At 39.3% G+C, this 23,162-nt stretch overlaps 1 pseudogene and 3 gene segments (V, D, J or C); 2 read left to right on the plus strand and 2 right to left on the minus strand.

The window, feature by feature from the left end:
* Positions 1 to 74: 74 nt before the first annotated feature.
* On the plus strand, positions 75 to 539 carry LOC127158596 (Ig lambda-3 chain C region-like; the record flags this gene model as incomplete). The annotated part of the segment is given in 1 exon segment: positions 75 to 539. A coding segment is annotated over 1 exon segment (345 nt), but the record flags the coding sequence as incomplete, so codon positions are not given.
* Positions 540 to 1,046: 507 nt separating this feature from the next.
* LOC127158597 (uncharacterized) lies at positions 1,047 to 2,887 on the minus strand (annotated as a pseudogene).
* Positions 2,888 to 4,219: 1,332 nt separating this feature from the next.
* Positions 4,220 to 4,792, plus strand: LOC127158598 (Ig lambda-3 chain C region-like). The segment is given in 2 exon segments: positions 4,220 to 4,232; positions 4,357 to 4,792. Coding segments are annotated over 2 exon segments (329 nt in total).
* Positions 4,793 to 7,290: 2,498 nt separating this feature from the next.
* On the minus strand, positions 7,291 to 7,852 carry LOC127158594 (Ig kappa chain V region K29-213-like). The segment is given in 2 exon segments: positions 7,291 to 7,631; positions 7,721 to 7,852. Coding segments are annotated over 2 exon segments (375 nt in total).
* Between the last annotated feature and the right edge of the window lie 15,310 nt (positions 7,853 to 23,162).

The raw sequence follows: 23,162 nt of genomic DNA on the forward strand, positions 1-23,162 counted from the left end.
AGTAAAGATGAACTGATTTTTTGACTGTATTATCACATCTGCTCCAGTGAAGATTGTAGCTGCAGACTTGAATAATTGAGTTTTGTGTGTGTTTGTGTGTTTCAGCTGGTCCCGCAGTGAAGCCCTCCGTGTCTCTGCTGCCGCCCTCTTCTCTGCAGATCTCTGGAGACTCAGCCGCACTGCTCTGCCTGCTCAGCTCTTACTCTCCACAGGGGGCGCAGGTGAGCTGGACGCTGGACGGGTCAGAGGTCACCGAGGGGGTTCAGACCAGCGCGGAGAGCGAGCGGGACGGACGCTACAGCCGCAGCAGCGTCCTGAGCCTCAGCAAAGCACGCTGGGAAGGTGCAGATCGCTTCATCTGCAGAGTAAAACACAACGGAGCTGATCAAGAGGCCTCGTTCCTCAAGAGCTCCTGCTGATGTTTCTCCAGTTAAGAGCAGCAGGATTCACAGCAGTCACGTGATTTACAGCTCAATACTGAAACAGTCTTTCAATGTGCTGCCATTGATGTTCATTCAATAAAGCTTCTGAACGCCTTACATTTGTGTTCGACTGCATCATTGATCAGTGTGTCGTTCCTTCACTAAAGTTTGAGCTGCTGTTGATGATTGTAATAGTTGAGAACAGCTGCATTTAGCAGTAAATGTGAACTGAAGCTCTTGGGGTTTGAACATGGTCACTGGAGACGGCGCTGCTCTATTCTGAGACGATCAGAATCACTAAAGCTGCCAATGCAAATCTGATTTTCACCTCAAACTCACAGTTTCACTGTTTGATTGGTTCAATGCTCTGAACTGGAACAGTTTCACTTCTGCTCATGGACTGATGAGACAGTTATGGAGTTTGAGTGTTAGTTTCATAAAACCAGTTTATCAGAGATGCATTATGATTGTAGTAAAATCTAGAAAAACAAAACACAAAAACTACAAACGCTGAAAGAAAATTGTTGTGTTTAATGTTTAATTTGATGTCAAATCATCTAAAAATTAGAACATAACTGAGTAAAACCCATCTATCACAGGACAGATCACAGTCTAATAGAGCTGATTTGACTCTTAACTCAGTTTTGAGCACATGTGTAGTTCCTGTGTTTGGTCTCTGTGTGTCAGTAGTGAGTGATAGTGTTTGAGCAGCTGCAGAATCAGTTCAATCACTGTGACTCTGACTGACGGAGGTTTTTGTACGACTCTTTATCACTGTGTGAACACATAGTTACTGTTGATATAGTGTAAACTCTGACAGTAATAATGTCCAGCATCTTCAGTCTGGACTCCACTGATGGTCAGAGTGAAATCACTGTTAGATCCACTGCCACTGAATCTAGATGGAGTTCCTGACTGGAGGCTGCTTGTTGCATAAATCAGGAGTTTAGGAGCTTCTTCAGGTTTCTGTAAGTACCAGGCTAAAGGTTGAACACCCCAACCCTGGTGAACTTCAGGACTGGTTTTACAGGACGTGGTAACTGTGTCTCCTGGTTGAACAGGTTTCACTGCAGGCGTCTGAGTGACTGTCACTCCAGCTGCTGATTCTACATCAGCAAAAATTAACAAACATTCAGAATTCAGTGTTTGTTGAAGGACAGTATTTCTAGCACAGATGATCAGTTTGAATAGAGTCTGTTTATTTCCTCACCTGTGAAACAGCAGCTAGTGAAGATCCAGATGAAGATGCTGATGAAGCTCATTGTTGCTGTTGGTTCAGATTCTCAGTGTTCACAGAGCTATAAAACCTCTTGAAGCTTGTGCTCCAATGCAAATCATCTGTATGTAAATTTGTGTACGTGTTACAGCAGATGATGCACATAAGACATAACAGTGTTTGGGATCTTTTCTCATGTTATGAGTCAAAAACCCTTATTCATGTGTCTGAAGCTCCAGGTTTTCTGATGATTCAAATGACAGTTGCAAGAAACAAGTAATTACTGTAAAATCCATGAGAGGGCAAAGGTCATTTCAGAGGTCACAGGTCATCAAAACATCTTTTAAAAGCTGCTTTAATGATTAAAAATGCTTTGAGTAATAAATAGATACAAAAAAATAAAATATCTAATAAAAACATGATTAATACATACATTTTATGATTAATGTCATTTTAGTCTTTAATTTACTTTTTTAATTATAAATAATTTAAAGTTTTCATGCTTCAAGAGACATTTAGGGATAATGAGGCTGTTTTTGTGAAACTCCATCCAATAATCCATCACTGATAAACAGAAGAGCTGATGTTGGGTCTCATATCAGTGTGAGTGTTGTGGAGTTTGTGTTTATTTGAGTGTGACTGAGGTTTTTGTACGACTCTTTATCACAGTGTGAACCTGGTGCCGCCAACGTCATGGCGACTCAGACAGTAATAATGTCCAGCATCTTCAGTCTGGACTCCACTGATGGTCAGAGTGAAATCACTGTTAGATCCACTGCCACTGAATCTAGATGGAGTTCCTGACTGGAGGCTGTTTGCATAATAAATCAGAAGTTTAGGAGCTTCTCCAGGTTTCTGTAAGTACCAGCTGGAATAATGACGCTGTGAACTATCCTGAACACATCTCTGCTGGTTTTACAGTTGATTTTGACTGTTTCTCCTGGTTGAGCTGCTGTCATTGAGGGACTCTGAGTGACGGTGATCTGTCCTCTACACTCTGAAAACACAACAAGAAGAAAATCAGCTCAAAACTTTGACAATATACTTGAAGAAATGAATTCATATCAAACTTGTGCTCCACAAACCTTGAGCAAACGCTGTGAGAGTCCAGATGAAGATGATGATGAAGGTCATGTTGATGAAGATTGTTGTGTGTGTCAGTGATGAAGTGTTAAACTCACAGCACTATAAACACTCTCAGAGCACTGAAGCATCTGATCAATATGCAAACACACTCCAGATCATTTACCTGAAGACAGCAGACACATTTTTTTTGTCATTTAGAATCTTTGCTATAATAAAGTTTTATTTTACAATTTTAAGAAACAAACACTCATGATTTACTGCATGTTATTTTATGTATTTTTAGCTTTTCCTTCCAAACACTGATTTAATGATCAGTTTCATTCAGACTTTGATGCTGAGAGCATTTAATACCTGTGTTACAGATTTGATGTCATCCGTGATACTGTATAACAGGTCAAAAGGTCATTCAATAATAAATGAATGTAAATCTTGCTAAAGATTCATAAAGCAGGTAAACAGAATCAGTGTCAATGTGAGGAATGTATTTTGGGAAACAAATTATTTCAGCCTTCATGCAATAACAAGTATTTCCTTTATAAACATTATGTGTTGCTTTCTAGAAAATTCCGTCACTGATTTTCTGCCATTGTCTCTTTCTCTGCTGGAGTTTGTGTTCATTTGAGTGTGACGGAGGTTTTTGTACGACGCTTTTACTAGAATGAAGCACTGTGGTGGACTTTTGGTGGAGGAACTGAACTGACGATCGGTAAGTCTCTTTAATTCTATCTTTAAAATGTATTGTTTTATTTTTTAGATTATTTAAGTAACAAGATTTAAAATGATAAAATATGTTAAAGTGAAAAAAAAAATTAAGTACAATATATTTAAGGTTAATTTAACAGTTTCATTGTTTATTTAAACTTGTCTGCTATTTTTCAAATACATATTTATATTTAGTGTTATTTCATGACATTCATATTTTTTTTAATTAAAATATTGTTTTAAAAATATATATGTTTTACATGAGTAATTTCAGATGTTATTATTCCTAACGTTTCATTGATTTTTAATACACAGAGAATATTTTCTGACATATTCAATCTGAAAATACATCATTTTTACACAATTATTAGTATATTTAACAATTAAGAGTTTTTGTAATGCATGACACAAAATGTTGATGTTAATGATACGGACAAAGTAATTCTAATTTTGTAGTCGGCATTATCAGACAAAGAGAAACAAAAAAATTAATAATTTGAACTTACATAATATTTCTGATTGTGAGTCTCTTAATATTTTCAAAATACTATATTTAAATTTCTTTTCCAGAAACATAAATGATCAATTTGCGTGTGGACAATTTTTTAAAAATCAGTTTGAGATTAAACTGTTCCTTATTCAGAAAATCTCTAATTATTATAAGATTTATATAACCTTATATAATGTCTGCATTTGATAACTAATTTGTATTTAAAAGTACATGATACATTTAATAGTAGTGAATATTGATTTAACTAACATTTTGAAACTTAATTCAGGATATTTGTGTTATATGAATGACAGCAGTGATGTAATATTACAATAAAGATGAACTGATTGTGATTTTGACTGCATTATCACGTCTGCTCCAGTGAAGATTGAAGCTGCAGATGTGAATAATTGAGTTTTGTGTGTGTTTGTGTGTTTCAGCTGGTCCCGCAGTGAAGCCCTCCGTGTCTCTGCTGCCGCCCTCTTCTCTGCAGATCTCTGGAGACTCAGCCGCACTGCTCTGCCTGCTCAGCTCTTACTCTCCACAGGGGGCGCAGGTGAGCTGGACGCTGGACGGGTCAGAGGTCACCGAGGGGGTTCAGACCAGCACACAGAGAGCGAGCGGGATGGACGCTACAGCCGCAGCAGCGTCCTGAGCCTCAGCAAAGCACGCTGGGAAGGTGCAGATCGCTTCGTCTGCAGAGTAAAACACAACGGAGCTGATCAAGAGGCCTCGTTCCTCAAGAGCTCCTGCTGATGTTTCTCCAGTGAAGAGCAGCAGGATTCACAGCAGTCACGTGATTTACAGCTCAATACTGAAACTGTCTTTCAATGTGCTGCCATTGATGTTCATTCAATAAAGCTTCTGAACGCCTTACATTTGTGTTCGACTGCATCATTGATCAGTGTGTCGTTCCTTCACTAAAGTTTGAGCTGCTGTTGATGATTGTAATAGTTGAGAACAGCTGCATTTAGCAGTAAATGTGAACTGAAGCTCTTGGGGTTTGAACATGGTCACTGGAGACGGAGCTGCTCTATTCTGAGACCATCAGAATCACTAAAGCTGCCAATGCAAATCTGATTTTCACCTCAAACTCACAGTTTCACTGTTTGATTGGTTCAATGCTCTGAACTGGAACAGTTTCACTTCTGCTCATGGAGTGATGAGACAGTTATGGAGTTTGAGTGTTAGTTTCATAAGACAAGTTTATCATGATTGTTGTAGAGTCTACAAAAACAAAATGCAAAAACTACATTATTGGAACTGTGAAAAATGTGTGTTTTTTTGTTTAATTTGTCATAAAAGCCTATTTTATGAGAATCAGAGCCTATTTAACTAATACACATCTGTCACAGGACAAATCACAGTCTAAAAGAGCTGATTTCACTCCTAATGCAGTTTTGAGCACATGTGTAGTTCCTGTGTTTGGTCTCTGTGTGTCAGTAGTGAGTGATAGTGTTTGAGCAGCTGCAGAATCAGTTCAGTCACTGTGACTCTGACTGACGGAGGTTTTTGTACGACTCTTTATCACTGTGTGAACACATAATCACCCACACAACTGTAACCACTTGTTCTGCAATGAAAACTTTGACAGTAATAATTTCCAGCATCTTCAATCTTGAGTGATCTTAAGAAACGTCACTATAGACAGCAGAGATGCATACTGGCATTTATGGTGCATTGTGGGAATGTTTTAAGCAAAAGCGTTTTGTAATTCCTGAATTGTGCACTGACTAGTGAACTGATTGAGACACACTCTTACTGACTGACACTCTGTGAACATTTTCATGCAGGAATCATGGTTTATCAGTAAGTGTGAAATAGCATAAAATTTACAACAAATTTAAACCACATGAAAAAAGACCCCTGATGACCGAAATGTATAAAGATTAAATGTTTATGTAAACAGAGATAAATATCTATTTAAAATTCTGCAATACAATTAGCATTACAATTTTGTCCCATGAACATACTTTTGCCTTTCATGCCTCTTGATTTGTCTTTTGCACTGACTTTTATGATGTGAAATTATGAAAATGAAGGTTGACATGACAAAGGAGTAAAATCTAAACTAAAAATCACTCAGATCCAGAGACATTTTTGTTTAAAGAAGTCACTTAAGATTAAATTGATTAAAACTACAGTTGTGAAATATTATTACAGTTTAAAATAACTGTTTTCTGTTTAAATATAAAATGCAACTAATTGTTGTGATCAAAACTGAATTTTCAGCATCATTACTCCAGTCTTCAGTGTCACATGATCCTTCAGAAATCATTCTAGTATGCTGATTTGCTGCTCAAGATACATTTCTGATTATTATCAATGTTGAAAACAGTTGTGCCATTTTACATTTTTGTAGAAACTGTGATACAATTTATTTTTCAGGATTCTTTGATGAACAGAAAGTTCAAACAGCATTTATTTGAAATAGAAATCATTTGTAACATTATAAATGTTTAATGTTAAATAATTTGAATGCGTTTTTGTTGAATTAAATATTACTTTCTTTCAAAAGACAAAAAATGTCTTACTGCCAATACAGAAATGTAATATTTGATATATATTGCTCTATATTAAATGTGATATTCTCATATGTTACCTATAAAATGATGCATAATTTTGACATACGTACATGTTCTGGGTAGATGAAGGTTTACATGTATAACATATATTAAATCCACAGCAAAAGCTCTATATGTCCATATGTTAATTATCTATGTAATAATATGTGAACATCTGCAGATTTATTAAAACAACATACAAAACATTAAAACAACATCCAAAATGTATATGTTTATATATGGTTTGTATAATATATATATATATATATATATATATTTTTAAAATACATGTCTATCTTATATATTTGCTTATATAATAACATGTATGTTTTTAGGATGGTCCAGAAATGTTTTACACATACGTACATATGTGTATGGGATAGATATAAATATATGATGTTAATATAGTAAATCATTCCAATTTATAATAAATATATGTTTTATATATATTCATATATGTTTTAAAATATTTAATATATAAAAATGTATTTTTGTATGAGTGATCTCAAACTTTTCAACAGTAGTGGACAGGAACTGAGATCGACTGCTGGTTTTACAATCAAAGGTACAAACTGGGACACACAATATGGTTGTTCTGTAATATATTATTAAACTGTGAGTGTTTGTAAGATGGCCATCATGTGACGGATCTATAAGAGCACAATGAATCAAATTAAAACCGGTTTCCAGCATTACTCGTTGTAAGAATATGAGACAAAAGAGGGAGCGAAGCAACAGAGTTATTTCAGATCCTCCTTTGAGCAGCTGCAGAATCAGTTCAGTCACTGTGACTCTGACTGACGGAGGTTTTTGTACGACTCTTTATCACTGTGTGAACCACTGAATGCTCTCAGGCCAGTATAAACTCTGACAGTAATAATGTCCAGCATCTTCAGTCTGGACTCCACTGATGGTCAGAATGAAATCACTGTTAGATCCACTGCCACTGAATCTAGATGGAGTTCCTGACTGGCGGCTGCTTGCATAATAAATCAGGAGTTTAGGAGCTTCTCCAGGTTTCTGTAAGTACCAGGATAAACGATCACCACCAAACACATCTCTGCTGGTTCTACAGTTGATTTTGACTGTTTCTCCTGGTTGAGCTGCTGTCATTGAGGGACTCTGAGTGACGGTGATCTGTCCTCTACACTCTGAAACACACAACAAGAAGAAAATCAACTCAAAACTTTGACAATATACTTGAAGAAATGAATTCATATCAAACTTGTGCTCCACAAACCTTGAGCAAACGCTGTGAGAGTCCAGATGAAGATGATGATGAAGGTCATGTTGATGAAGATTGTTGTGTGTCAGTGATGAAGTGTTAAACTCACAGCACTATAAACACTCTCAGAGCACTGAAGCATCTGATCAATATGAAAGAATAATAACCCACTAGAATTTGTACGATTTCTGTAGGAACACTCTAAATCCAATCAGAAGATGTAAGAATTCGGGAGAGGCAAGGCACACACACACGTCTTAAATGCACTTTTTTATATAAGGCAAGATACTCTTTTTATGGGGGGGTTTGACAGAATACACAAATGAAATATATCAATGACACTACATGAATGACAAAAAAAAAATAAACCAAAAGGAATGCAAATACAAATATATGTATCAATCAGCTTTTAGTCTGTCTTTCAAACAAATAAAATAACCAAAATGATTTAAATTTTAACCCTTATACACAGAAAATTCTTCCCTCCAAATTAAATGAGGCTGTACTCAAATGTTCAATTATAGGTTTAACCCCTTTTTTTTCTCTTTTCCTTATTTTCACAACTCAAGTATATACTCAAGGTCAGCAAGTACAAAACAATAACCCCAAATGTCAATACTTAGTGGAATCACACAAATTTCCACTTTAAATACGTATTTGTACAAAATGAAAATCCAATAGTACCAATTCAATGTCGATAACCCTTGCGTAGTTTTGAATGCACAATTCAAAAGAAAATGTCAGTCCAAATGATAACAAATGATATTCTGTCCTCAGTTTCTTATAATCAATGATCCAGTGTTCAAAAGAAGGTATTAGATACTCCAAACCTTCAAAAATCCAATGAGATGTTCTCGTTGGAGGCAAATACAGATGTCCACGGAGACAAAAGAAAGACGCTTCTAATCGATTTACGGTTGGCTCGCCATCTTCACGCGGTGCACAACTGAAGTGTTCATTTCAATGCAATCCACGAATGCAAGGATCCAGGTTCTAGACTCTAAAATAAAAAAACTGGCCTGTGCATACACACAGAATGATACCTTGAATCAGTCCACATTTCACGTACATTTTGCTCAAATTTTACACCTCTTTAGCACACTGTACATACATTTTCATAACAATGTATACATTCACTAAACATTTTTTCCCTTGCAAGCATATCAACACACCAATAAATCACCACATTTCAATGTTTACACTAAACAAACATTTTAACTCACCGATTCCCTTGTGTATTAATGATATTTCTCATTTTCTTTCAGGTTTCCACCGGATGACGCAACGATGGCCTACTCCATGAGGTTTCAGCGCGACAGCGGTCACACGGATCTACAGAACACAAGTAAGCTCTTCTAAACTACTCGAACTCATTTCTCAACAAAATATGTGCAAGATAACTTACGCAGTTCGTTCCTCGCGGGTGTATTCTTTAATACAATCCGATAAATCAATGTTTCACGCAGCTTCTAACTCACGCGTCTCTTCTCGTACTTTCTCTCACAAAAACTTCCTTGAGAGGCGGAGTCAGCATGACCTAATTACACTCGATTGGCTGCTCACCTGTGTAGCACAAACTAAGATCTCAAAACGAAATAAAAAGTTTTACTGCAATTATTTACTTATTGCGCTGATATTATAAGTAACTCATATGCAAGGAAACACATAGGTATATATACATATATATATATTTGTATTTTATCTTTTATCCTATTATTTCCATTTACATTCCATAGTTATTTAACCTACTGCATTCATATACTGACTCAGACTACAAATGTTTTTGAGCCTTGGTTACACCCTCCCCCCCTTGGAACCATGCAAGTCCCTTTGCATGTTGCCAGTAGCTACATACTCGTGTGATGCTGATGGGAACAATCTTGGAGGGACTCTGAAAAAGCTTCATTCAGACCCTGAAGAAGGGACTGAACTATGGTTACCAAAGGGTTTCCCAATTTCGGGTAAGTCAAGATTTTAGGTTTCTCTTTGGTCCGAACGGACCTCCTTAGCTCACTTTGTGGGTGTACCAATTCAATGGCTTCCGTGTTGGTTTCCATATTTTCCACAACATTTAGTTCTTCTCCAGCCGAACTGGGCTCTGGCATACAAGGTTCCCCATTAAAACTTGGGTCTTGCGCTACCAAGGTAGCTGTAGGGGAAAAGTCAACAAATTCTTCTCTCTCAGATTGGACTCCAGGATTCCCAGGCGAGTTTTCTTCAGGATTTACAGGTGAGGTTTCTTCAGGATTTACAAATGAGGTTTCTTCAGGATTTACAGGTGAGGTTTCTTCAGGATTTACAGGTGAGGTTTCTATAACCTGTGATTCAGATGTTGCACTCCCATAGCCTGTTCCCAAGGATTGAGTGATGTCCTCCTTCCCAGGTTTTGTCACTTTGGGAGTATGAACCGTGAAAAACTCGTCTACAACCTCAAATTGGGATCCTGAATAATAAACTTGCTCTTCTGAATCAGGGGTATCTTCTTCAGGGCTTCCACTTATCACTTTACTGCGTGTTTTATGCCTGGGAACCAAACTTTGTGTCTCGAGTTCACTCACATCAGAGGAAAGAGTCCCGCAGGGGAGCAACAAGTCACGGTGTAGCGTTCGAATAGGCCCTGTTTGAAACTCAGGACATACTTTGTACACAGGTAAATCACCATAACGGTCCACCACCACATAGACTGTTTCCTCCCATTTGTCGGCAAGTTTATTCTTTCCCCTCAGCCTAACACTTCTCACAAGAACTCTGTCGCCATTGTCCAACTCGGACGCTGTCACATGTTTGTCGTAACGAGTTTTATTTTTCTCAGCCATCCTTCTGGAGTTCTCAACTGCAATACGGAAACTCTCCTCAAGACTTGACTTCAGGTTCTTTACATACTTAGAGTGCGTCACATCTGCCTTACCTTTGAGTGGTAATCCAAATGCTAAATCTACCGGAAGCCTGGGTTGTTGCCCAAACATTAACTCATAAGGGCTAAACCCGGTCGTTTCATTTCTGGTGCAGTTGTATGAGTGGCTTTACGTACTCCTTCCAGCAGCTTTTCTTCTTAGCCTCCAGAGTTCCAAGCATATTTAGCAAGGTTCTGTTGAACCTTTCAACGGGATTCCCCCTTGGATGGTATGGGGTTGTTCTGACTTTCCGCACCCCGGCAATATCACACAACTCTCTTATCAAGTGCGATTCAAAATCAGGGCCTCGATCGCTGTGAAGACGTTCGGGATAGCCATAATAACATATAAACTGCTCCCACAGACACTTCGCAACGGTCTTGGCTTTCTGATTTGGGGTAGGAACGGCAAGGGCGTACTTAGTAAAGTGATCAGTTATCACCAACACGTCCTTAGTGTTACTGTGGTCCAGCTCGAGGGTAAGGAAATCCATACATACCAATTGTAAAGGACGGTTGGTTGTAATGTTCACGAGTGGTGCCGCTTTTTCAGGTGGGACTTTTCTCCGTATACATCGACCACATGTTCTTATCTTATGCTCTACATCTGAAGCCATTTTGGGCCAATAGAATCGATTCCGCACTAAATCCAAAGTGCGATCAATGCCCATATGACCAAGATCATCGTGCAAATGTCTGAGCACATCAGAATGGTATTCTTCAGGTAAAACTAACTGATGCATGACCTTATCAGCCACACTCCTCTTCCGATAAAGGACTCCATCATGGAACTCCAGTCGTTCCCGTTCTCTAAGAAGGTAAGGCAGCCTAGGTAAAGCATCACAGACAGTTCTTGAAGGAGTCTCTCCAGTCCGGATTTGGGTAATGACTTCTCTTATACAGGGATCGGCCAGTTGTGCTCTTTGGATTTCTGAAGGAGATAGATGGGGGATTGTTGGTAGTCCCCCACACTGATCTTCCTGGAGATAAGCTTCAGGCACTGCAGACGTCTGCATTGTCAGGGAACTGATAAAAGCAGCAGGTAAGACATGTGAACACTCAGACCTCTGAGTAAGACGACTGTCACAAATGGCTCTCACTACCTCGCTACTGATCAGCTTTTCAGCTTCTGCGGTGAGCCGTTCAGCAAAGGTAAGTATTTGGGTTTCCTCATTGTGAGAAATATCTTCTGCAGGGAATTCTGAATGAGACAACCCGTCGGCATCAACATTCTGTTTCCCACACCTGTACTGCAGTTTGAAATCGTAAGTAGAAAGTGCCGCTAACCACCTATACCCAACTGCATCAAGCTTGGCAGTGGAAAGAACGTAGGTTAAGGGGTTACTATCTGTCACTACCGTGAAGGTGCTGCCATACAGGAAGTCATGGAACTTCTCTGTGACCGCCCACTTTAATGCTAGAAATTCTAGTTTATGGGCGGGGTACCTGGATTCACTAGATGAAAGTCCCCGACTCGCATAAGCAACAACTCTTACTTGCCCATCCTGCTCTTGGTACAGGGCGGCACCTAGTCCTGATGTACTTGCATCCGTGTGCAGGATATATGGTAGCTTGGGGTCAGCGAACGCTAATATGGGGGCTGTAGTAAGTTCCTCAATGATTTGATCGAATGCCCTTTGACAAGCTGTTGTCCACCTACTATTAAAGAAATCCTTTGGGTTTCGATAATGTCCATTGTTTCTCGATTTCATACCCTGACGAGTAGGGGGGTATCCCGAAGTTAAGTCATTCAAGGGCTTGACCTTTTTGGAAAAATCTTTGACAAAGCGACGGTAATAACCAATGAATCCTAGGAGGGACCGAAGTTCTTTTAAGTTCCTAGGAACTGGCCAGGTTTTAACCGCTGCTACCTTGTCTGGGTCTGTTTGCACTCCCTTGTCAGACACTATATGTCCAAGATACCTGACCGAGGTCTGTGCAAAGACACATTTTTCTGGGGCAAGTTTCAATCCGTATTCCTTGAGCCTCCTTAAGACCCTCAGCAACCTTTCTTCGTGTTCCTCCAAATCCTTGGAAAACACAATTATGTCATCTATAAAGACAAGAACTTCACGGAGATTGATATCCGCCATACACTTCTCCATGACTCTCTGAAAGGTGCTTGGCGCATTAGTAACACCTTGAGGCATACGGTTGAACTCGTAGAACCCCACAGGACACACGAACGCAGTCTTTGCTTTGTCCTTCTCCTCAACTTCAATTTGGTAGAAACCAGACTTCAAGTCAAGTACTGAGAACCCTGGGCCCTCATTTATCAACAGTGCGTAGAAAAGGTTCTATATTTTGTCCAACGAATGAAATTTAGAATGTGCCTAAGTACAAGAAAATCCGCATTTATCAAACGTGCGCACGCAGTTCTTACGCACATGAGTAAGCAATCATTGTTGATAAATACCACATGTGCGTAAGTACCATGCTCGTTCACATTCATGGTCATTAGCATTCGGAAACGCCTCCAATTAACCATATATGGTGACAACACTTCCCTTTAAAAATTACGTGATTGTGTTTTTTCCTCACTGCAATAATGGCAAAGAGAGCAAAGAAGAGGAACTTCACAAACACAGAATTAGAGATACTTGTAAATGAAGTTGAATCCAACCAACAGATATTGTTTAGTTCATTCACTGCAGGAGGAATTACAAATAAAAGAAAAAATGCTGCATGGGAGAATGTCACCAATGCAGTTAATTCCGTTGGGTCTGAGGAGAGAACTGTCCCAGAAATAAAAAAAAAATGGTTTGATATTAAAGTATTGGCTAAAAAACGTGTCACAGCACACCGACGAGAAATGTCCGCAACTGGAGGAGGACAGACAACAACGGAACTTTCCCCATTGGACAACCGCATAGCCTGCATCATCGGAGACACGGCTCTGTCCGGGATTACTAAGGACGTGACACTGATGCTCTTGCGACAGAACAAACCGGGCCATCTAACACCCAAAGTGAAGGTAAAATAAACCAACTGGAGTAGGATATTGTGTTTGCATACATTTTATTTCAATATGTAAACTGTTAATGAAATCATTCATAGGATAACCTCAATTAAATTAATGTGAACATGTGTTTCCTTAATAGCGACACCCATTGTGCTTGAGGAGCCGGGCCCATCCATTGCCCCTTCCATGCGCCGTGCGCCAAGAAGAGTGCTACAAAATCAAGAGGAAACAACAAAATCCATTAATGACCTAAAGGTGAGCTAACGAATGTATTGAAAATCAAAGTCTCTGAAAAATCGCTGTAATGTTTCTGCTAATGTGATTTCAGTTATTTGTTTCCACGAAGCTGCAAAACACAAAATGAAATCGCTGTAATGTTTCTGCACTCGACCAATGGCCAGACTTACCTAAAATGTCTGTATGATCCTCTGTCTTGTCTGAATGCCAGCGGCATTAGGAGGTGGCAGGGGCACTGCATCGGGCATAGGGCCGTCTGGTCTTGGGGGTTCCTGCAGAGGGATGCCCTGTCTGATGGCCAAGTTGTGTAGCACACTGCAAGCCATGATGATTTTGCATGCTTTTTCTGGCTGATACTGCAGTGTCCCTCCCGTGCTTGACAGACACAGCCATCGTCCTTTCAGCAGGCCTATTGCGCGCTCAACTGTGCTCCTTGAGCGCGCATGGGCACGGTTGTACGCCTGTTCCTGCTCGGTCCTCGGGTTGGTTAGGGGGGTCATTAGCCATGGCTTTAGCGGGTAACCTTGATCACCTAATGATGAAATAGTTTTAAGTAATTGTACATAGCCCTACAATAGCATTTTAAACATGTTGTAGCCTTAAATTCACCAATGAGCCAGCCATCCTCAACAGCGCCTTCTTGGAGACGCACACCCACAGAGCTATTCTGCAGAACGAACGAATCGTGTGTTCCTCCAGGCCACCGCGCAACGACGTTTAATAACAACAAATTTGCATCACAAATTATTTGCACGTTAACAGAATGTAACCCTTTTCTATTTACATAATTAAATTCGTTGGTTGATGGTGCTTTTATGGCGATGTGGGTGCAGTCTATAGCTCCAATTATGTTTGGGAATCTAGCAATGACATGAAAGTCCCATTTTATTGCGGCTTGTTGAGGATTTCGATAAGGGAACTGCATGTAGGTTGGGGCCAAGGAAATAATTGCATCCAACACTGCCGGCATGATCCTGCTCACTGATGGCTGGGATATACCACATATGTCTCCAACCTCACGCTGAAATGTGCCAGTAGCTAAAAATCCAAGGGTGGACAGGAGTTGGATGTGCACGGGAATGGCTTTCGTGCGATTTGTTTCTCTCTCCAACACTGGTCCTAAATTACGACACAAATCCAGCAGTACATTTTTGGGAAAGCGGTACCTACTTAGAAGCCACTCTGTGCTCTCGCCAAGCAGATCAGCGCGATCTTGGAAAACACGCTCTCTGCGGAGCGCATTGTTTGCCAAGTCTTCCAATAACGCAAGATAAGCCATTGCACAAATATATTTCACATCTGTCTTTTATAGGGTTTCACACCAATTAAGCATCGTGTTTAAAACTAGACAAATTATAAATTGAGTGTTTTAAAGGAAACACAGGACATATGTGGATTGCTTAATGCTTACTGTGACACTCTTAAATGCTTTTTATGTGTAGTGTCGCTATTCTACCACTAGATTATCTGCGTAAGCATGCTCAGAGGTGTGCTTATATTTACACACATTTCTACGTATAAGTACAACTTGGTGAATCCCACACTTTGCGTGAAATTGTTCTTACGCACTCACTACGCACAAATCTGTCCGTACGCACCATTGATAAATGAGGGCCCTGGCATCTCCCTTAACTGTCCAATGAGCCTCTCTTTCCATTCTGGTGGAATGGGCGAATTGCTAAAGTTGAACTCAAGGGAGGACTTTGAAACAGACTCTGTTACATCCACCTTGTTGGACCGTTTATTTGAGATTACCGACTGGACAGCCTTTAATTCAGCTACAATGCATCTTGCAGGAATTGTAATGTCGTGAACGGTAGGATTAGAGATTACTACAGGTAAGCGACAAGGTTTAGTCTCCCCAAGGGTAACCACGCATGTCTTAACAATTAAGCCACCTGGCAAAGAAGAGAAGGATGGATGTTCAACGACTACCCATTTATCGGGGTGCACTCCTTGAACAGAAACTGTCCCACAAAGAACGGTGCTTTGACCAGCTGGAATCATTTGAGATCGCTTCTCAGGTAAACGCACTAGCCCAACATTTCCTTCCACCGCCTGTTTTTGACGTAACTCCAGGATTTTAAGGACCTGCTTATACCCGTAAGAGGGTGAAAAGTACTGGGGTTTTTGTTGTGAAAAATCCTTGTACAGCTCATCCAAGGTGTTTGTGCCAATCAATATAGATGGCTGAAAAGAGGAAGGAAGATCAGGGATGACAAGTGCTAAGGTAGGCACCTCCATACGGATTCCAACAAAATCTCTAGGAAAGGTGATGGTAACTTCAACGTAACCAAGGTAGGGAACGTTTTGACCATTGGCACTCTCAACTTCAAGCAAATTGTCCAAAGAGTGAATTTGTAAGTCACAGAGATTCCTGTTATAGAAGGATTGCGTAATAGTGGTGACTTGTGAACCTGTGTCGAGTAAACAGTCAAATGTTGTTCCTGCTATGTCAACTTGGGCAGTGCATCTGGTCCCAATTAATCCCCTGGGTACGAATGACTGCGGTGAGGTCAGTTGTACTTGTGACATTAACACTTCATATGGTTTGGGACACTCTGAATTGGTCTCAGTTCCCGCTTGCCCCGCAGCAGGAACTGTTGCTAGTTTAACCGTGGCTTGGGGCTGCCATACTGCAAATCCCATTCATTCTGCCGCTTTGTGAGTTGGCTTCTTTTCTCTGCTACCAATGTGGGATTTGGATCATTGGAACAGGAGCTGGCAATATGGCCCTCCTCTCCACATCTAAAGCAGTACCCCGGTTTAGGTCTAGTTGGCCGCGATTTGTCTGAAGCTTTGTCTTTTCCCTTAGGACTACCTGCACTCTGCTTACTCACAGATTTGATAGCACTCGTCTTACAGTTTGATTTGTCTTTAGACTGTTTTGAGGTTAGTACTGCAAGCTGCTTTTGGAGCTTTGTTATTTGACTTGCCAACTGGGCAGTAACAGAATGTAGCTGGGTCACATCATCTCCAATGGCTGCCTGAGACTGTACTACAACACGCTGCTTAGAGCTTCCCAAGTGTTGTTTCATCCGCACACTTTTTGTAGCATGTTTGCTCTCCTCAATACGTAACACTGTCATTAATTCAGCAAAGGATGGAGGTGAATCCTTTTTCTGCTCTAATTGCAGCTCTAAAAGCAAGGAGCTTTCCCAGCATCCTCTGCAAAACTGTTTAAGCAGATGCTTATTGATCTCTGAGCTAAGCACACCACCACGTCGCATGGTGGTCTGTAGTGCTACGTGTAGACGCTGTAAATAAGCGGACGGCTTTTCACCTGGGTTCTGAAATGTGTTCAGAAATTTGACGAATAGTTCATCGCCATCTTCAATAGGTGCAAAAGCAGAATCAAGAAGTTGAATGTAAGCTAAAGGCAATGCTGTAGAACTGAGGGATTTTACAATGTCTGCCGCTGGGGATAGGAGAGACTCACAAATCCTGCGTACTCGGTGGAAATCTGAGACTGCTGGGTCTTGAAGGAGAAGTTCAACGCTAGTGCGCCAAGTTTCATAATCAGCCTCATTGGGTGGATGGGGAACTTGACCAGAGAAAGCACGGAGTCGCAATGGTTCCCAGACACTGGAAGGTCGCTAGTGCGCACAAGATGTTCTACCACGACTTTTTGTACTGCAGGTGGGTTTAAGTCACTAACGGTGAGCGATGGGGATTCTGGACTTGTTGCTGCTGATACTGGCGGAACAGTGTGGGGCCTTGCAGCACTTGCTGTCACCTGAGACTGCCTAAAAGTAGAATCAGTTTGGGGTAGGTCCTCTGAATGAGCAGGTAAAGTGCCTTCAGCCTCGACAAGGGTGGGCTCAGGACATGGTTTTGGCACAACCACCTCATGAATGTGAGCTAACATGCCCCTCAGAACATCTTCAAAACTTTCCCCACTACGGCTTGCCAAAGCTTCCAGCTCGCTGAGGTAAGTTTGGGTGGTGGTCTTTCCCAGCTTCTGAACATAAATATCTGACAGGGCTGTTACACGAAAAGAGACATCAGGATTGTTTTGTGCTTGTTGGACATAGGGAAGCATTGTTCGTAGAGATTGCAACGCTAGTCCTGAGCTGAATTCAACTATTAAAGACCTCTCTGTTTCTAAGCTAGGATCACTCACTGAGATTGTTCTACTTATTGACCCATACTGCTTCACAAAGTCCAATATTTCCTCATCCACTTCAGTTCCAGTTATGCCATTAATTAAAATAGCATTTGGAATTTTTACGCATTCTTTTTCAACAACCTCCATCTTGTTCTATTTATTTATTCTTTTTTTTTTTTTTTTTTTTTTTTACTGCACTATTCCTGCGATTGTCGAAAACGGCTAGATTTCTCAAAGCGGAGGACTATTAGAGAATAATAGGAAGTCTGTGTGTGTGTGGTTCTCTTTGCCTCTCCTGGCTGGCTCGCCACAAATGAGTGTAACCTCTGTTAGGCAGAAGAGTTAACTCACAACGGGAAAAGAATAATAACCCACTAGAATTTGTACGATTTCTGTAGGAACACTGTAAATCCAATCAGAAGATGTAAGAATTCGGGAGAGGCAAGGCACACACACACGTCTTAAATGCACTTATTTATATAAGGCAAGATACTCTTTTTATGGGGGAGGGGGTTTTGACAGAATACACAAATGAAAAATATCAATGACACTACATGAATGACAAAAAAAATAAACCAAAAGGAATGCAAATACAAAAATATGTATCAATCAGCTTTTAGTCTGTCTTTCAAACAAATAAAATAACCAAAATGATTTAAAATTTAACCCTTATACACAGAAAATTCTTCCCTCCAAATTAAATGAGGCTGTACTCAAATGTTCAATTATAGGTTTAACCCCTTTTTTTCTCTCTCTTCCTTATTTTCACAACTCAAGTATATACTCAAGGTCAGCAAGTACAAAACAATAACCCCAAATGTCAATACTTAGTGGAATCACACAAATTTCCACTTTAAATACGTATTTGTACAAAATGAAAATCCAATAGTACCAATTCGATGTCGATAACCCTTGCGTAGTTTTGAATGCACAATTCAAAAGAAAATGTCAGTCCAAATGATAACAAATGATATTCTGTCCTCAGCTTCTTATAATCAATGATCCAGTGTTCAAAAGAAAGTATTAGATACTCCAAACCTTCAAAAATCCAATGAGATGTTCTCGTTGGAGGCAAATACAGATGTCCACGGAGACAAAAGAAAGACGTTTCTAATCGATTTACGGTTGGCTCGCCATCTTCACGCAGTGCACAACTGAAGTGTTCATTTCAATGCAATCCACGAATGCAAGGATCCAGGTTCTAGACTCTAAAATAAAAAACTGGCCTGTGCATACACACAGAACGATATCTTGAATCAGTCCACATTTCACGTACATTTTGCTCAAATTATACACTTCTTTAGCACACCGTACATACATTTTCATAACAATGTATACATTCACTAAACATTTTTTCCCTTCCAAGCACATCAACACACCAATAAATCACCACATTTCAATGTTTACACTAAACAAACATTTTAACTCACCGATTCCATTGTGTATTAATGATATTTCTCATTTTCTTTCAGGTTTCCACCGGATGACGCAACGATGGCCCACTCCATGAGGCTTCAGCGCGACGGCGGTCACACGGATCTACAGAATACAAGTAAGCTCTTCTAAACTACTCGAACTAATTTCTCAACAAAATATGTGCAAGATAACTTACGCAGTTCGTTCCTCGCGGGTGTATTCTTTAATACAATCCGATAAATCAATGTTTCACGCAGCTTCTAACTCACGCGTCTCTTCTCGTACTTTCTCTCACAAAAACTTCCTTGAGAGGCGGAGTCAGCATGACCTAATTACACTCGATTGGCTGCTCACCTGTGTAGCACAAACTAAGATCTCAAAACGAAATAAAAAGTTTTATTGCAATTATTTACTTATTGCGCTGATATTATAAGTAACTCATATGCAAGGAAACATATAGGTATATATATACATATATATATATATATTTGTATTTTATCTTTTATCCTATTATTTCCATTTACATTCCATAGTTATTTAACCTACTGCATTCATATACTGACTCAGACTACAAATGTTTTTGAGCCTTGGTTACAGTAACAAGTAGCAACATTTAAACATCCAACTAAATACTTTTACATTGATAATTGCTCCATGAACAGTTCATTACTTTGAGAGAACCTTGTCAAAATGTTAACAAAAGTTGTATGAATGTGTTCTGTTGGCTGGGTTGTTGTTGCTCTCTGTATTTACAGCTAATTCAGTGCAGAACATCTCTTCTCTTTCTTTAAGTTGTTTTAAGTTTTATAAGACTAAACAAACCCATTGTCTTACTGTGGTCTGCCTTAAAGCAAAACAAACATGTAAACACATGCACACACACACGTTTGTTTTTATGAATTGTGGGGACTTTCCATAGACTTATATAGATTTTATATTGACAAAACAATATTGCCTATCCCCTAACCCAACCCTAACCCTAAACCTAGCCCTCACAGAAAACACGTTTGCATCGTTACACTTTCAGATAAACATCATTTACTATTTTTAATCATTTTTTTACATTGTGGGGACCGCAGGCCGATCCCCACTATGTCAAAAATTTCAGGTTTTACTATCCTTGTGGGGACATTTGGTCCCCACAATGTAGCAAAAACAAGTACACACACACACACACACACACACACACAGTGCTGCTAGTATGATCATAGATTCTCATCCTGTTCATTTTCATTGTAAAACTATAAAAGTAGTTTTCACAAAGCTGAAGCAGGAAGTGATGATGAGATCTGCGGGGCACGAGTTAGAGGACAGGAACCAATCAGACGTCATCCTGCACAGAAACACACCACTGTACACAGTTGAATACTTATTTTTATTAATTAGAAATTAAAATTTGGCCTTTTAGCTTCTTTTCTTTGGGGGATATATATGGTAGGCTATACCTTTGTGCAGTGTTGGGGAAAGTTACTTTTAAAAGTAATGCATTACAATGTCACGTTACTCCCTGAAAAAGTAACTAATTACGTTACTTAGTTACTTTTTATGGAAAGTAATGTGTTACGTTACTTTTGCATTACTTTTGTGGTACTTTTTAAATCTGGGCAGGCTTCTTTGTTTTTAATATAAAACAATTCTAATGTAAAAACCCTTTTACACCAAAAGAGAAATTAATTTACCTCAGGCTGAAAGAAAAGTACATTTATGCAGGAGATCACTCTTCAGCTATATATATATATATATAAAAATGAAGCACAAATGTTAGTTTATCTAAAGTAATTTTTGCTTATTAGTATGGCTGAACTGCATCATCGAAGGTCAAGTCAAGTCATTATTTATATACTGCTTTTAACAATACACAATTGTGACAAAGCAGCTGAGGTCAGCAGCAAAGACACTGGTTAATAAAATGGGATTAAATACATAAAGGATATTTGATTTATTTAGCATTGTTTTTTGTGAGTGAGATGAATTAATGCATGTTCACATTTAGTCTAGAATACAGTAACATCATGTTTACTCCCAATTTCCCGACAGGAGACTTGTCAATCAATAAATGGGGAAAAAAGTAACTGGCGTTACTTATTTGAAAAAGTAACTCAGATATTTTCTTTGAAATTCAAAAGTAATGCGTTACTTTACTAGTTACTTGAAAAAAGTAATATTATTATGTAACTTGCATTACTTGTAATGCGTTACCCCCAACACTGCCTTTGTGGTGGTGGGCCGCCTAAACCAAAAAAAGCCAGGGCTGTTTTTTTGTCCCAGTCCAGCCTTGGCTCCAAGCCTGATAAAACTCATGTGCCTAGTGCTGAAGCCATCAATTAGCTTGTTCATGTGTGTTTGAATAGCGTTAATTAAGGGAGGGCAGTGGTAGCGTCACTACAGTAAATTCTTTAACATCTACCTCCACTAATACCCAGTCTAGACTGTAGTGTCCGTGTCCAAAAGTCCCAGAATGCCGTGCGTTGCTGACGTCACGTTCCCATTCTCTATTGGTAGGTTTAGGGTTAGGTGTGGGGGAGGGGTTAGGATTAGGGGTGGGGTTAGGATTAGGCAAATCAGGTATCCATTTCAAGGAGAGGGGGTAATAATTTAGCAGGGGTCGAAAATGAGCATTCATTCTTTTCATTCATTTGACATGGTTAAGACATGGTTTTATGTTCAATGTTGCAAAGGGGGTTATTTTAGAAATATGAACATTTTCACGTAACAGACATTAAGATTTCATCTTAACAATTTACTGGGCTTGAGCCTAAAGCTCATCCTTATACTGTAATGGTCTGAATGTGTGTTGCTTTCAGTTTAAATGTTAGAGAGGCAAGTGTATACTGCGCCATTTTATTCAGTGCTTCAAAACTATAGATTCATCCATTAACAGTAACCCATGTATCATGGTCTGTCAAATTTATTTTGTCTTGGTTTCTGTTTTCATGGACTTATAGTTTGTTTTCATTAGTTCCTTGTCCTTTGTTGTAGTTTCCCAGCTATGTGGTTATTCATTTATTTGTCACGGGTGATTGTCATTAGTTCCCTCATTTGTCCTGTATTTAAGTTGCTCTAGATTACCCTTCAGTTGTCAGTAGTTGTTTGTGGCTAGTTCATATTGTTGTGCATGTTCCTTGAAAAATCAGGAAAAAACAGAAAGCATAGTTGGGATTGGATGAGCAGAATCACATGACAACAGCCAATGAAAACTATTACAGGAATTCCAAGCTATTGCCACTTACACAGAAGCACAGATTCTTGTTTTGAAAATACCAATTCATTGGAAGAGGATAGTGCGGTGTTGTTTTAAAAAATATACCAATAATGCTGAAATAGCAGGAAGAATATGAGGGACTCCTGACCTTTATTTTGAAAACAAGTTTTAAATAAATTTGCGTCATAGGCCTACATGAAAAAAAGTTCAAACATAAACTTTTAAGACAGACAAGATGGCTCAAAATAACTAAAAACTGGAGTTGCAGTTCAGTTACCAAATTACCTTAATCATTGCATTTAAATTTAAACTTTGTAAAAACTATATCCCAAAAATGGTGTTTAGTGGACTTCTGCTACTTTGTGGGTAAGGTAAGTTTCATCAAGGCTAGTTTTTAATGAAGAGAGACAGACAGAGAGAGAAGTGTGCCAGGCTCAGATTCTGTGGTAAAGTGGAACAGCACATGATAAAGTCACCACAGCTTAATGTCCTTTGCTTTTTATGTATCAGTCTAACAAACTGTGTAATCTGATATCAAAAATATAGATTTTTCTGATTCATTTCATTTGGATGGTCATCGAGAAAAATATTTTTTAAATAACAATATGAATTGGGTCAGTGGTCTTTAATTCAGCCTAC

The sequence above is a fragment of the Labeo rohita genome, unplaced genomic scaffold (genome assembly GCF_022985175.1).
Source record: "Labeo rohita strain BAU-BD-2019 unplaced genomic scaffold, IGBB_LRoh.1.0 scaffold_159, whole genome shotgun sequence".
Lineage (NCBI taxonomy): Eukaryota > Metazoa > Chordata > Actinopteri > Cypriniformes > Cyprinidae > Labeo > Labeo rohita.